The 14,064-nt window shown below is 47.8% G+C and overlaps 1 protein-coding gene across 1 annotated transcript; it reads left to right on the forward strand.

Annotated features, from left to right (window-relative positions):
* Window positions 1-6,792: 6,792 nt before the first annotated feature.
* LOC135527626 (potassium voltage-gated channel subfamily A member 2-like) lies at window positions 6,793-13,368 on the forward strand. The gene is made up of 4 exons (XM_064956115.1): window positions 6,793-6,962; window positions 11,822-12,065; window positions 12,223-13,228; window positions 13,322-13,368. Exons 1-4 carry the CDS (start codon window positions 6,793-6,795, stop codon window positions 13,366-13,368), a joined length of 1,467 nt encoding a protein of 488 aa, XP_064812187.1.
* Window positions 13,369-14,064: the final 696 nt, after the last annotated feature.

The raw sequence follows: 14,064 nt of genomic DNA on the forward strand, positions 1-14,064 counted from the left end.
ACAAGTGCAGTTTCTGTGCTATGATGGAGTCTAAAACCAGACTGAAGTGTTTCGTATACATTATTTGTCTTCAGGAAGGCATTTTTTTGTTTAAAAATAACAAATAGAGAGAAATGGAAGATTCGATATAGGCCGATAGTTTTTGACATTTTCTGGGTCAAGTTTTGGCTTTTTCAAGATAGGTTTTATTACTGCCACTTAGTGCATTTGGTACACAATTGGAGGATAGAACATGTTTATTATGTTCATCATAGGAGGGCCAAGCACAGGAAGTAGCTCTTTCTGTAGTTTAATTGGAATAGGTTCCAGTTGGAAGGTTTAGAGGCCATGACTATTTTCATAAATGTGTCAATAGATAGAGGATTACAAATCTAGAGTGTCTCCATTGATCCTATGTCCTGGCAGTTCTGTGCACTCACGACAACTGAGCTTTGGAGAAACATTCAGGTTCAATGAGAAGTCCGTAATTTTATTTTTAATGATCATGATCTTTTTGGCGAAGTTTATGAATTCATCACTGCTGAAGTAAAAGCCATCCTCTCTTGGGAAATGCTGCTTTTTTGTTTGTGAAAGTATCAAAAATAAATGTAGAATTGTTCTCATTCTCCTCAATTAGGTTGGAAAAGTAGGATGATCGAGCAGCAGTGAGGGCTCTTCAATACGGCACGGTACTGTCAGTCCAAGCTAGTCAGAAGTCTTCCAGTTTGGTGGAGCAGCAGTGAGGGCTCTTCAATACGGCACGGTACTGTCAGTCCAAACTAGTCAGAAGACTTCCAGTTTGGTGGAGCAGCAGTGAGGGCTCTTCAATACGGCACGGTACTGTCAGTCCAAGCTAGTCGGAAGTCTTCCAGTTTGGTGGAGAAGCAGTGAGGGCTCTTCAATACGGCACGGTACTGTCAGTCCAAACTAGTCAGAAGACTTCCAGTTTGGTGGAGCAGCAGTGAGGGCTCTTCAATACGGTACTGTCAGTCCAAGCTAGTCGGAAGTCTTCCAGTTTGGTGGAGAAGCAGTGAGGGCTCTTCAATACGGTACTGTCAGTCCAAGCTAGTCGGAAGTCTTCCAGTTTGGTGGAGCAGCAGTGAGGGCTCTTCAATACGGTACTGTCAGTCCAAGCTAGTCGGAAGTCTTCCAGTTTGGTGGAGAAGCAGTGAGGGCTCTTCAATACGGTACTGTCAGTCCAAGCTAGTCGGAAGACTTCCAGTTTGGTGGAGCAGCAGTGAGGGCTCTTCAATACGGCACGGTACTGTCAGTCCAAACTAGTCGGAAGTCTTCCAGTTTGGTGGAGCAGCAGTGAGGGCTCTTCAATACGGTACTGTCAGTCCAAGCTAGTCGGAAGTCTTCCAGTCTGGTGGAGCAGCAGTGAGGGCTCTTCAATACGGCACGGTACTGTCAGTCCAAACTAGTCGGAAGTCTTCCAGTTTGGTGGAGCAGCAGTGAGGGCTCTTCAATACGGTACGGTACTGTCAGTCCAAACTAGTCGGAAGTCTTCCAGTTTGGTGGAGAAGCAGTGAGGGCTCTTCAATATGGCACGGTACTGTCAGTCCAAGCTAGTCAGAAGACTTCCAGTTTGGTGGAGCAGCAGTGAGGGCTCTTCAATACGGCACGGTACTGTCAGTCCAAGCTAGTCGGAAGTCTTCCAGTTTGGTGGAGCAGCAGTGAGGGCTCTTCAATACGGCACGGTACTGTCAGTCCAAACTAGTCGGAAGTCTTCCAGTTTGGTGGAGCAGCAGTGAGGGCTCTTCAATACGGCACGGTACTGTCAGTCCAAGCTAGTCGGAAGTCTTCCAGTTTGGTGGAGAAGCAGTGAGGGCTCTTCAATACGGTACTGTCAGTCCAAGCTAGTCGGAAGTCTTCCAGTTTGGTGGAGCAGCAGTGAGGGCTCTTCAATACGGCACGGTACTGTCAGTCCAAGCTAGTCGGAAGTCTTCCAGTTTGGTGGAGAAGCAGTGAGGGCTCTTCAATACGGTGCTGTCAGTCCAAGCTAGTCGGAAGTCTTCCAGTTTGGTGGAGCAGCAGTGAGGGCTCTTCAATACGGCACGGTACTGTCAGTCCAAGCTAGTCGGAAGTCTTCCTTCCAGTTTGGTGGAGCAGCAGTGAGGGCTCTTCAATACGGCACGGTACTGTCAGTCCAAGCTAGTCGGAAGTCTTCCAGTTTGGTGGAGCAGCAGTGAGGGCTCTTCAATACGGCACGGTACTGTCAGTCCAAACTAGTCGGAAGTCTTCCAGTTTGGTGGAGCAGCAGTGAGGGCTCTTCAATACGGCACGGTACTGTCAGTCCAAGCTAGTCGGAAGTCTTCCAGTTTGGTGGAGCAGCAGTGAGGGCTCTTCAATACGGCACGGTACTGTCAGTCCAAGCTAGTCGGAAGTCTTCCAGTTTGGTGGAGCAGCAGTGAGGGCTCTTCAATACGGCACGGTACTGTCAGTCCAAGCTAGTCGGAAGTCTTCCAGTTTGGTGGAGAAGCAGTGAGGGCTCTTCAATACGGTACTGTCAGTCCAAGCTAGTCGGAAGTCTTCCAGTTTGGTGGAGCAGCAGTGAGGGCTCTTCAATACGGCACGGTACTGTCAGTCCAAACTAGTCGGAAGTCTTCCAGTTTGGTGGAGAAGCAGTGAGGGCTCTTCAATATGGCACGGTACTGTCAGTCCAAACTAGTCAGAAGACTTCCAGTTTGGTGGAGCAGCAGTGAGGGCTCTTCAATACGGCACGGTACTGTCAGTCCAAGCTAGTCGGAAGTCTTCCAGTTTGGTGGAGCAGCAGTGAGGGCTCTTCAATACGGTACTGTCAGTCCAAACTAGTCGGAAGTCTTCCAGTTTGGTGGAGCAGCAGTGAGGGCTCTTCAATACGGTACGGTACTGTCAGTCCAAACTAGTCGGAAGTCTTCCAGTTTGGTGGAGAAGCAGTGAGGGCTCTTCAATATGGCACGGTACTGTCAGTCCAAGCTAGTCGGAAGTCTTCCAGTTTGGTGGAGCAGCAGTGAGGGCTCTTCAATACGGCACGGTACTGTCAGTCCAAACTAGTCGGAAGTCTTCCAGTTTGGTGGAGCAGCAGTGAGGGCTCTTCAATACGGCACGGTACTGTCAGTCCAAACTAGTCGGAAGTCTTCCAGTTTGGTGGAGCCGCAGTGAGTGCTCTTCAATATGGCACAGTACTGTCAGTCCAAACTAGTCGGAAGTCTTCCAGTTTGGTGGAGAAGCAGTGAGGGCTCTTCAATATGGCACGGTACTGTCAGTCCAAGCTAGTCGGAAGTCTTCCAGTTTGGTGGAGCAGCAGTGAGGGCTCTTCAATACGGCACGGTACTGTCAGTCCAAACTAGTCGGAAGTCTTCCAGTTTGGTGGAGCAGCAGTGAGGGCTCTTCAATACGGCACGGTACTGTCAGTCCAAGCTAGTCGGAAGTCTTCCAGTTTGGTGGAGCAGCAGTGAGGGCTCTTCAATACGGTACTGTCAGTCCAAGCTAGTCGGAAGTCTTCCAGTTTGGTGGAGAAGCAGTGAGGGCTCTTCAATACGGTACTGTCAGTCCAAGCTAGTCGGAAGTCTTCCAGTTTGGTGGAGCAGCAGTGAGGGCTCTTCAATACGGCACGGTACTGTCAGTCCAAACTAGTCGGAAGTCTTCCAGTTTGGTGGAGCAGCAGTGAGGGCTCTTCAATACGGCACGGTACTGTCAGTCCAAACTAGTCGGAAGTCTTCCAGTTTGGTGGAGCAGCAGTGAGGGCTCTTCAATACGGTACTGTCAGTCCAAACTAGTCGGAAGTCTTCCAGTTTGGTGGAGAAGCAGTGAGGGCTCTTCAATACGGCACAGTACTGTCAGTCCAAGCTAGTCGGAAGTCTTCCAGTTTGGTGGAGCAGCAGTGAGGGCTCTTCAATACGGTACGGTACTGTCAGTCCAAGCTAGTCGGAAGTCTTCCAGTTTGGTGTAGCGCCATTTCGTTTACAAATTTTGCGTAAGTTTACTTCAGGGCTTGGGTATTTTCTGTATACCAGGGAGCTTATTTCTTGTGACAAATATTTTTTGTTTTTGGGGGTGCGACTGTATCTAGGGTATTACACAAGATTAAATTGAGTTCCTCAGTTAGGTGGTTAACTGATGTTTGTACTCTGGCGTTCTTGGGTAGGCGGGGGAGTCTGGAAGGGCATCTAGGAATCTTTAGTTTGTCCAAGAATATATAGCACGCCTTTTGATAATCCTTGGTTGAGGTCTGAGTAGATACATTTTTGTGATTGCAAACATAATAAAATGGTGGTCCGATAGTCCAGGATTATGAGGAAAAATATTTAGATCCACAATATTTATTCCACGGGACAAAACTGTATCCAGGGTGTGACTGTGGCAATGAGTAGGTCAAAAGACATGTTTGGAAGAAAAAAAACGCTGAGTCGCCTTTTGGGTCTGGGGATTTTTTCATGTGAATATTGAAGTCACCAAAAATTATAATATTATCTGCCATGACTACAAGGTCCTATAGGAATTCAAGGAACTGAGTGAGGAATGCTGTATATGGCCCAGGAGGCCTGTAAACAGTAGCTATAAAAAAAGGATTGAGTAGGCTGCATAGATTTTATGACTTGAAGCTCAAAATACAAAAACGCAGTCATCATTTTTGGGGGGTAAATAAAAATGTGCTGTCGTAAATGTTTAGCAACACCTCCAACTTTGCGGGAGGCACATCATATGGTCACTAGTGTAACCAGCAGGAGAGGCCTCAATTAAAACAGTAAATGCATCAGGCTTAAGCCATGTTTCAGTCAGGCCAATCACATGAAGGTTATGATTAGTGATTAGTTCATTGACTATGACTGCATTGGAAGTGAGGGATCTAACATTAAGTAGCCCTATTTTGAGAGGTATCACAATCTCTTTCAATAATGACAGGAATGGAGGAGGTCTTTATTCCAGTGAGATTTCTAAAGTGAACACCTCTATGCTTAGTTTTGCCCAACCTAGATTGAGGCACAGACACAGTCTCAATGGGGATAGCTGAGCTGACTACACTGACTGTGCTAGTGGCAGACTCCACTAAGCTGGCAGGCTGGCTAACAGCCTGCTGCCTGGCCTGCACCCTCTCTCATTGTGGAGCTAGAGGAGTTAGAGTCCTGTCTATGTTCATAGATAAGATGAGAGCACCCCTCCAGCTAGGATGGAGTCCGTCACTCCTCAGCAGGCCAGGCTTTGTCCTTTTTGTGTGTGAGTCCCAAAAAAAGGTACAATTATCTACAAACTCTATCTTTTGGGAGGGGGAGGAAACAGTTTTCAACCAGCGATTGAGTTGTGAGACTCTGCTGTAGAGCTCATCACTCCCCCTAACTGGGAGGGGGCCAGAGACAATTACTCGATGCCGACATCTTTCAAGATGATTTTCACGCTGAAGCTATGTTGCGCTTGGTGATCTCTGACTGTTTCATCCTAACATTGTTGATGCCAACATGGATAACAATATCTCTATACTCTCTACACACTCCAGTTTTAGCCTTAGCCAGCACCATCTTCAGATTAGCCTTAATGGGGAGAACTGGTTGAAAGTTTGTCGGCTGAATGAGAGACACCGGTTGAGCATTCCTACAGCATTTCCTTACAGAAGCCATGAGAAAATTTTCCGGCTGCAGGGGGATTTACTAGTAAGCCAGTGACTCAGCCCCCATAACAGGGTCAGAGGCAGAGAACCCCAGTGGAGAGAGTGGAACCGGCCAGGCAGAGACATCAAGGGCGGTCCACCTTTGCACCCCTTGGCCAGACTACACTCAATCTTAGGACCTACTGAAGAGATGAGTCTTCAATAAAGACTTAAAGGTCGAGACCGAGTCAGTAATCGGCTAATACAAGCAGACAAGATTGCGCCGCAGCTATAACATTATTCATTATATAGATAATTATGTATTTGAAATTAATGTGAAACAAGCTGGTTAATATGCTTCTGTTTCTCTGTTTTGTCCTCTCCAGATCCCTACTGGTCAGCCTGTTCTGTCCTTTCCAGATCCCTACTGGCCAGCCTGTTCTGTCCTCTCCAGATCCCTACTGGCCAGCCTATTCTGTCCTCTCCAGATCACGACTGGCCAGCCTGTTCTGTCCTCTCCAGATCACGACTGGCCAACCTGTTCTGTCCTCTCCAGATCACGACTGGCCAGCCTGTTCTGTCCTCTCCAGATCACGACTGGCCAACCTGTTCTGTCCTCTCCAGATCACGACTGGCCAGCCTATTCTGTCCTCTCCAGATCCCTACTGGTCAGCCTGTTCTGTCCTCTCCAGATCACGACTGGCCAGCCTGTTCTGTCCTCTCCAGATCACGACTGGCCAGCCTGTTCTGTCCTCTCCAGATCACGACTGGCCAACCTGTTCTGTCCTCTCCAGATCACGACTGGCCAGCCTATTCTGTCCTCTCCAGATCCCTACTGGTCAGCCTGTTCTGTCCTCTCCAGATCCCTACTGGCCAGCCTGTTCTGTCTTCTCCAGATCCCTACTGGCCAGCCTGTTCTGTCTTCTCCAGATCCCTACTGGTCAGCCTGTTCTGTCCTCTCCAGATCCCTACTGGCCAGCCTGTTCTGTCTTCTCCAGATCCCTACTGGCCAGCCTGTTCTGTCCTCTCCAGATCCCTACTGGCCAGCCTGTTCTGTCTTCTCCAGATCCCTACTGGCCAGCCTATTCTGTCCTCTCCAGATCCCTACTGGTCAGCCTGTTCTGTCCTCTCCAGATCACGACTGGCCAGCCTGTGTGTTCCTCTGCCTCCCCCCCATCCTTCTGCTACTGCGTCCCTCCCCCTCGCTGCCCATCTGAACGCTGCAGGCCCCGTCTTACTCCTCTACCATGACGGTTGCAACAGGTGACACGGGGGACGACGCATACGAACTGGAACCGGACCACGAGTGCTGTGAGCGTGTGGTCGTCAACATCTCCGGGCTTCGCTTCGAGACGCAGCGGAAGACCCTCTCCCAGTTCCCTGAGACTCTGCTGGGGGACCCCAAGAAGAGGATGAGGTAACTATACCACTTATATAGGTTGTTATCCTGTATTGATGACAACCCTAACTCTAACCCCAAGAAGAGGATGAGGTAACTATACCACTTATATAGGTTGTTATCCTGTATTGATGACAACCCTAACTCTAACCCCAAGAAGAGGATGAGGTAACTATACCACTTATATAGGTTGTTATCCTGTATTGATGACAACCCTAACTCTAACCCCAAGAAGAGGATGAGGTAACTATACCACTTATATAGGTTGTTATCCTGTATTGATGACAACCCTAACTCTAACCCCAAGAAGAGGATGAGGTAACTATACCACTTATATAGGTTGTTATTAGGGCTGTCAAATTTGCAGTGATTAAGAAATTAAAAAAATAAGTGTTAAGTAAAAAATAGATTAATAAAAAATAGAAAATAGAAAAAAAGTAACAAATTATTAAACAGCAGCAGTAAAATAACAAGTGAAGCTACAGTATGTATATACAGGGGGTACTGGTACAGAGTACAGAGTCAATGTGCGGGGCCCCCTGTTAGTCTACCTACATGTAATATTTCTTGATACTACCCATCCTGTATCCGGGATCGTGAATACAGCCTCAGGCTCATTACCATAACGCAACGTTAATGATTTCTGAAAATCGCAAATGAAATGAAACTAATATGCCTGCTCTCAAGCCTTTTCTTAACACTGTCATCTCAGATTTTTAAAATATGCTTTTGAACCATAGCAAATTAAGCATTTGTGTAAGAGTATTGCTAGCTAGCTTAGCATTTAGCGTAGCATTTAGCACGCAACGTTTTCACAAAAACCAGATAACCAAATAAATAAAATAATTTACCTTTGAAGAACTTCGGATGTTTTCAATGAGGAGACTCTCAGTTACATAGCAAATGTTCAGTTTTTCCTGAAAGAATCTTTGTGTAGGAGAAATCGCTCCGTTTTGTACATCACATTTGGCTACCGAAACTAACCGAAAATTCAGTCACCAAAACGTCAAACTTTTTCCAAATTAACTCCATAATATCAACCGAAACATGGCAAACGTTGTTTAGAATCAATCCTCAAGGTGTTTTTTCACATATCTCTTCATTGATATGCCGTTCGTGGAAGCCTGCTTTCGTCTCAGAATCCCATGGAAAAATACCAGCAGCTGAAAATGACGCACCAATTTCGACGGAGGACACCGGGCGGACACCTGGCAAATGTAGTCTCTTATGGTCAATCTTCCAATGATATGCCTACAAATACGTCACAATGCTGCAGACACCTTGGGGAAACGATAGATAGGGCAGGCTCATTCCTGTCGCAATCACAGCCATATAAAGAGACAATGAAAAACAGAGCCTCAAAAATCCTGCTCATTTCCTGGTTGCAGTTTCATCTTGGTTTTGCCTGTAGCTCCTGTTCTGGGGCACTCACAGACAATATCTTTGCAGTTCTGGAAACTTCAGAGTGTCTTCTCTCCAAAGCTATCAATTATATGCATAGTCGAGCATCTTTTTGTGACAAAATATCTTGTTTAAAACGGGAACGTTTTTCATCCAAAAATGAAATACTGCCCCCAGAGTTTCAAGAGGTTAATTGCAGATTCAGAATTTGCAAAAGTTGAGCTGTAATTTAAGATGTTTTATAGAAAAAGCATTGCACAAATATTGACGTCTTGATTTTGTCCAAAGTAAGAAATGGTCATCAAAAACAGGTAAATTGATCAGTCACACTTTCTTTAACCTTAGTTTAGCAACTAAGACCCAGATGCAGACACAGGAGGCAGACAGTACAAGTCTCAAAGTGTATTATAGTTCAAGGGGCAGGCAAAAGGTAAGTCAAGGCAGGCAAAGGGTCGTAATCCAAATCAGAGTCAGGCAGGTACAAGACAGGAGGCAGGATCAGAGTCAGGTCAGGCAGAAAGGTCAGAACTGGGAAGACTAAGAAAACCAAAAACTTGAGTTCAGAAAAACATGGGAACATGGAAACAGGAGAAAAATTGCTGCGAGACAGAAGCTTAATTCTATATACATGGAAAGTGGGATGAGAGTGCGGGGAAACAGAAGGCAAACAGCAGAGTGGCTAAGGACCTTAGAGATAGGGAAAGGTCCGATAAAATGGAGGGAAAGTTGGCAGGACTCCACCCCCAGGGCCAGGCCCTGAGTGGACAGCCACACCCCCCCTTGGGGAACAGGGATCCGGTGCCTGTTGTCGATACCTGGAGGTGGTATTGAGAAGAGCGGCCCGGGTTCTCTTCCAGGTACGGCGACAGCGACGGACGCACATCTGGGCAGAGGGAATGCTGACCTCTTCCTCTTGCTCCGAGAAGAGCAGGATCTGATATCCCAGGGAACACTCAAAAGGTGAGACCCATAGTAGAACAGGGAAGGGTGTTGCAGGCATATTCCATCCACATGAGTTGCTGGCTCCAGGTGATGGGTTTGGTGGACGAAGCAGCGAAGAGTTGTCTCCAGGGATTGATTGGCTCGCTCCAACTGGCCGATAGACTGGGGATGACCAGAGGACAGGCTGGTCGACGACCCAATGAGGGTGCAGAGTACCTTCCAGAACCGGGACAAGAACTGAGGACCACGATCGGAGACCATGTCTACCAGCAGTCCATGGATCTGGAAGATGTGCTGCACAATGAGCTGGACCGTCTCCTTAGCTGAGGGAAACTTAGAAAAGGGAAAAAAATGGACTGCTTTGGAAAACCTATCCACCACTGTGAGGATGGTGGTGCTGCCATCTGATGGAGGGAGACCAGTGAAGAAGTCCAGGGATAAGAGGCGGTGAGGGAAAGGGAGGGGTTGAAGGAGACCAGTGAAGAAGTCCAGGGATAAGGGGCGGTGAGGGACAGGGAGGGGTTGAAGGAGACCAGCCAGAGCTTGCCGCAGAGTCTTGTTCGACACACACACTGTACAGGCAGCAACAAATGCAGAGACATCAGGAACCATGATGAGCCACCAAAAACATTGTCGGACAAACGGTCTCACGGGAGCCAGGATGATCATTCCAGAACAGGAGCACACGCAGAGTCCATGACTAACATCTGGGTAGCTGGGTCCCCCCCCTCTTTCAGACCAGACTGTAGATTCCTCAGATAATAGCAGCCGCAAGTTCTTCAAACCAAGCTGCTTACCTATTGCAGATTCAGTCTTCCCAGCCTGGTGCAGGTCTACAATTTTGTTTCTGGTGTCCTTTGACAGCACTTTGGTCTTGGCCATAGTGGAGTTTGGAGTGTGACTGTTTGAGGTTGTGGACAGGTGTCTTTTATACTGATAGCAAGTTCAAACAGGTGCCATTAATACAGGTAACGAGTGGAGGACAAAGGAGCCTCGTAAGGAAGAAGTTACAGGTCTGTGAGAGCCAGAAATCTTGCTTGTTTGTTGGTGACCAAATACTTATTTTCCACCATAATTTGCAAATAAATTCATTAAAAATCCTACAATGTGATTTTCTGGAATTTTTCCCCCTCATTTCGTCTGTTATAGTTGAAGTGTACCTATGATGAAAATTACAGGGCTTTTTCATCTTTTTAAGTGGGAGAACTTGGTGGCTGACCAAATACTTTTTTGCCCCACTGTATAGTTACAGCAGGCCAAGGTAGGAGAGTCAGACACACACACATGCAACATCACTCGCATGTACTTCCTGTATTGGAGTTGGTCCTGTGGGTCGGGGCGGATGGGGCACCAGCCTCCTCCTCCTGAATGCTCCTCACCATGACTGTAAAAGCTGGGGTTGTTGGAATATGTTGCCCCCTCTGGATTTGAGGTTTGACCAATACCTTGGCCAGCTGCTCGAGAAAGAGCCGTCTCCTCTGGAGCTTCCCTCTGATCCAATCTGGGTTCAAAGCCGAGATGTCCAAGATGTTGAAGAATATCACAAGATGCCAGCGTAGGGTTCTTCTTTTGCAACTGTAGCCAGTCACCAGCTTGTCTAAATTGTCCATAATTTTTGTGGCGTTGTAATCCATTATGATTTCTGTTATTTGATGTTCCTGGCCACAGATTCTCCCATCCCTATACAGTGTACCACATTTTTTGCCTTTCTCTGGCACGTAGGACACTAGGGACTTGTCGGCAGTAATCAAACTTAGAGGAATTGATAGGCCTCTTTCGTGTATTCAACAGCTGAGATAGGAGCTGTGGCTTTTTGTACTGTTCCTACCATCGTCAGCTTCCTCTTGAGGAAAGTAAAAAAGTTATTGCATGTGATAATGTAGCCACGGAGTCCCTGTGTCAGGTCCAGGACAACCCACATCCCTTGGTTCATCTCAGGGTCACTCCACCTGGCTTCCCCATATACACTTGCAAGTTCCACGCATATGAAGAAAAAGCATCACAGGCAGCCCAGATCTTGATTCCATATTTTGTGGGTTTAGACCGTAGGTACTGCCTGAAGGGGCAGAAGCCTCTAAATGGCATAAGCTACTCATCAACAGTAACGTTGGGCCCAGGGTTGTACAACAGGGGAAGGAGGTCCACCCACTTGTCCCACACGGACCTGAATTCAGCTAGCTGGTCTCTCTACACTGACCTGATAGCAGCTAGCTTGTCTCTCTGCGCTTACCTGATAGCAGCTAGCTGGTCTCTCTGCGCTTACCTGATAGCAGCTAGCTTGTCTCTCTGCACTGATCTGATAGAAGCTAGCTTGTCTCTCTACACTGACCTGATTATCTCCAAGAAGAGATGGAGGTAAGATAGGGTCTTCAATACTTTACTGTTTTTTGTCCTGTTAACACTAACCCCAAGAAGAGAATGAGATAAGATAGGGACTTCAATACTTTACTGGTACTTTAGTTTTTATAATGTTATCTGTTATTGTTCTCCATTCGTGGTTGCATCTACTACTTACAACAAATCTCTCTCTCCAGGTACTTTGATCCTTTGAGGAACGAGTACTTCTTCGACAGGAACCGGCCCAGTTTTGACGCCATCCTCTACTACTACCAGTCAGGAGGGAGACTGCGTCGGCCGGTCAACGTCACTCTAGACATCTTCTCTGAGGAGATCCGCTTCTATGAGCTGGGAGAGGAGGCCATGGAGATCTTCAGAGAGGATGAGGGCTTCATTAAGGAAGAAGAGCGTCCTCTCCCGGAGAATGAGTTTCAGAGACAGGTACATTCAATTGTTATTTATTGGTGGCACATTGTCTAGTTAATATAAACTTAATATAAATATATTACTCTGTTACTAGTAAATGTCTCAGAGAATGTTTGCTATCTGATGTCAATTTGATAAGTGTGTGCGTGTGCGTGTGTGTGAACTTGAACAGGTGTGGCTGCTGTTCGAGTATCCTGAGAGTTCCGGCGCGGCCCGTATCATCGCCATCATCAGCGTCATGGTGATCCTGATCTCTATCGTGTCCTTCTGCCTGGAGACACTCCCAGTGTTCCGGAACGACCATGAAGACAACAATATGTTCCAGCCCTTCAACAACTCCACCTCCTCCTACACGTCTTCCTACTTCACTGATCCCTTCTTCATCCTGGAGACGCTCTGCATCATCTGGTTCTCCTTTGAGTTCCTCGTCCGATTCTTCGCGTGTCCTAGTAAAGCCGGGTTCTTCGGTAACATTATGAATATCATCGATATTGTGGCGATTATTCCATATTTCATCACGTTGGGCACAGAGCTGGCAGAGAAACCGGAGGACGGGCAGGCTGGGCAGCAGGCCATGTCCCTGGCCATCCTCAGGGTCATCCGTCTAGTCAGGGTATTCAGGATCTTCAAGCTGTCCAGACACTCCAAGGGGCTCCAGATCCTGGGCCAGACCCTGAAGGCCAGCATGCGGGAGCTTGGCCTTCTCATCTTCTTCCTCTTCATTGGAGTCATCCTCTTCTCCAGTGCTGTTTACTTCGCTGAGGCCGACGAGGCGGACTCCCAGTTCAGTAGCATTCCAGAAGCTTTCTGGTGGGCCGTGGTTTCCATGACCACCGTGGGCTACGGCGACATGGTGCCCACCACCATCGGCGGGAAAATCGTTGGATCGCTCTGCGCCATCGCCGGCGTGCTGACCATTGCGTTACCAGTTCCTGTCATCGTGTCCAACTTCAACTACTTCTACCACCGGGAGACCGAGGGTGAGGAGCAGGCGCAGTACCTGAACACACCCAGCGTGCCGAAGGCCGACTCAGCCGAGGACCTGAAGAAGAGCGGCCGCAGCGGGAGTGGTTCCACCCTCAGTAAGTCAGACTACATGGAGATACAGGAAGCTGCACTGAACCACAGCACAGAAGACTTCAGAGCAGAGAGACTCAAGACAGGCAAATGCACCTTGTTGGCTAATGCTAACAGCTTGGCTAATGCTAACACACCAGGTAATGCTAACACCTTGGCTAATGCTAACACGCCAGGTAATGCTAACACTTTGGCTAACACAAACTATGTCAACATCACCAAGATAAGAACGGACGTATAGCTGGATTCAGACGGTATAACACCAACTTCCTGGCCTGTCGGGGTTGACAGGGTACTGGAAGGAAATAGTAGAAGAGGGTGGAGGACTGAGTAAAGACCCTTCCTCTCTCTGATGTTGTAAAAGGATTGGAGCCCTTACTGGAGCTGTCCAGACTAGATCACTGAAACTCTGATAGAGGCCATGCAAGGTGGACCTTAGCCCCTATCTTACCCCCCAAACTGACCAGTTCCTAACTCAAGCCCCCCTCACCCATCCACCTCTGTTGAGAGGTGAATCTTCCCTGTGTTCACTGTCTGCATGGCATTAGTCTGGTCTGTGTGACTGTTGAACTCTTCAGTAGTCATCTATATACACCGCTCCCTACAGTAGCCCAATAGTAGGCGGACTCTAACTGCCAGCCGATAGGAGCTTATCTCCCTCCCCATACCTCCTGAAACTCTCTCCCACCCCATACCCATACCTCCTGAAACTCTCTCCCACCACATACCCATACCTCCTGAAACTCTCTCCCACCCCATACCCATACCTCCTGAAACTCTCTCCCACCACATACCCATACCTCCTGAAACTCTCTCCCACCACATACCCATACCTCCTGAAACTCTCTCCCACCACATACCCATACCTCCTGAAACTCTCCCCCACCCCATACCTCCTGAAACTCTCTCCCACCCCATACCTCCTGAAACTCTCTCC

Source organism: Oncorhynchus masou, chromosome 33 (assembly GCF_036934945.1).
Source record: "Oncorhynchus masou masou isolate Uvic2021 chromosome 33, UVic_Omas_1.1, whole genome shotgun sequence".
In the NCBI taxonomy this organism is placed as follows: domain Eukaryota; kingdom Metazoa; phylum Chordata; class Actinopteri; order Salmoniformes; family Salmonidae; genus Oncorhynchus; species Oncorhynchus masou.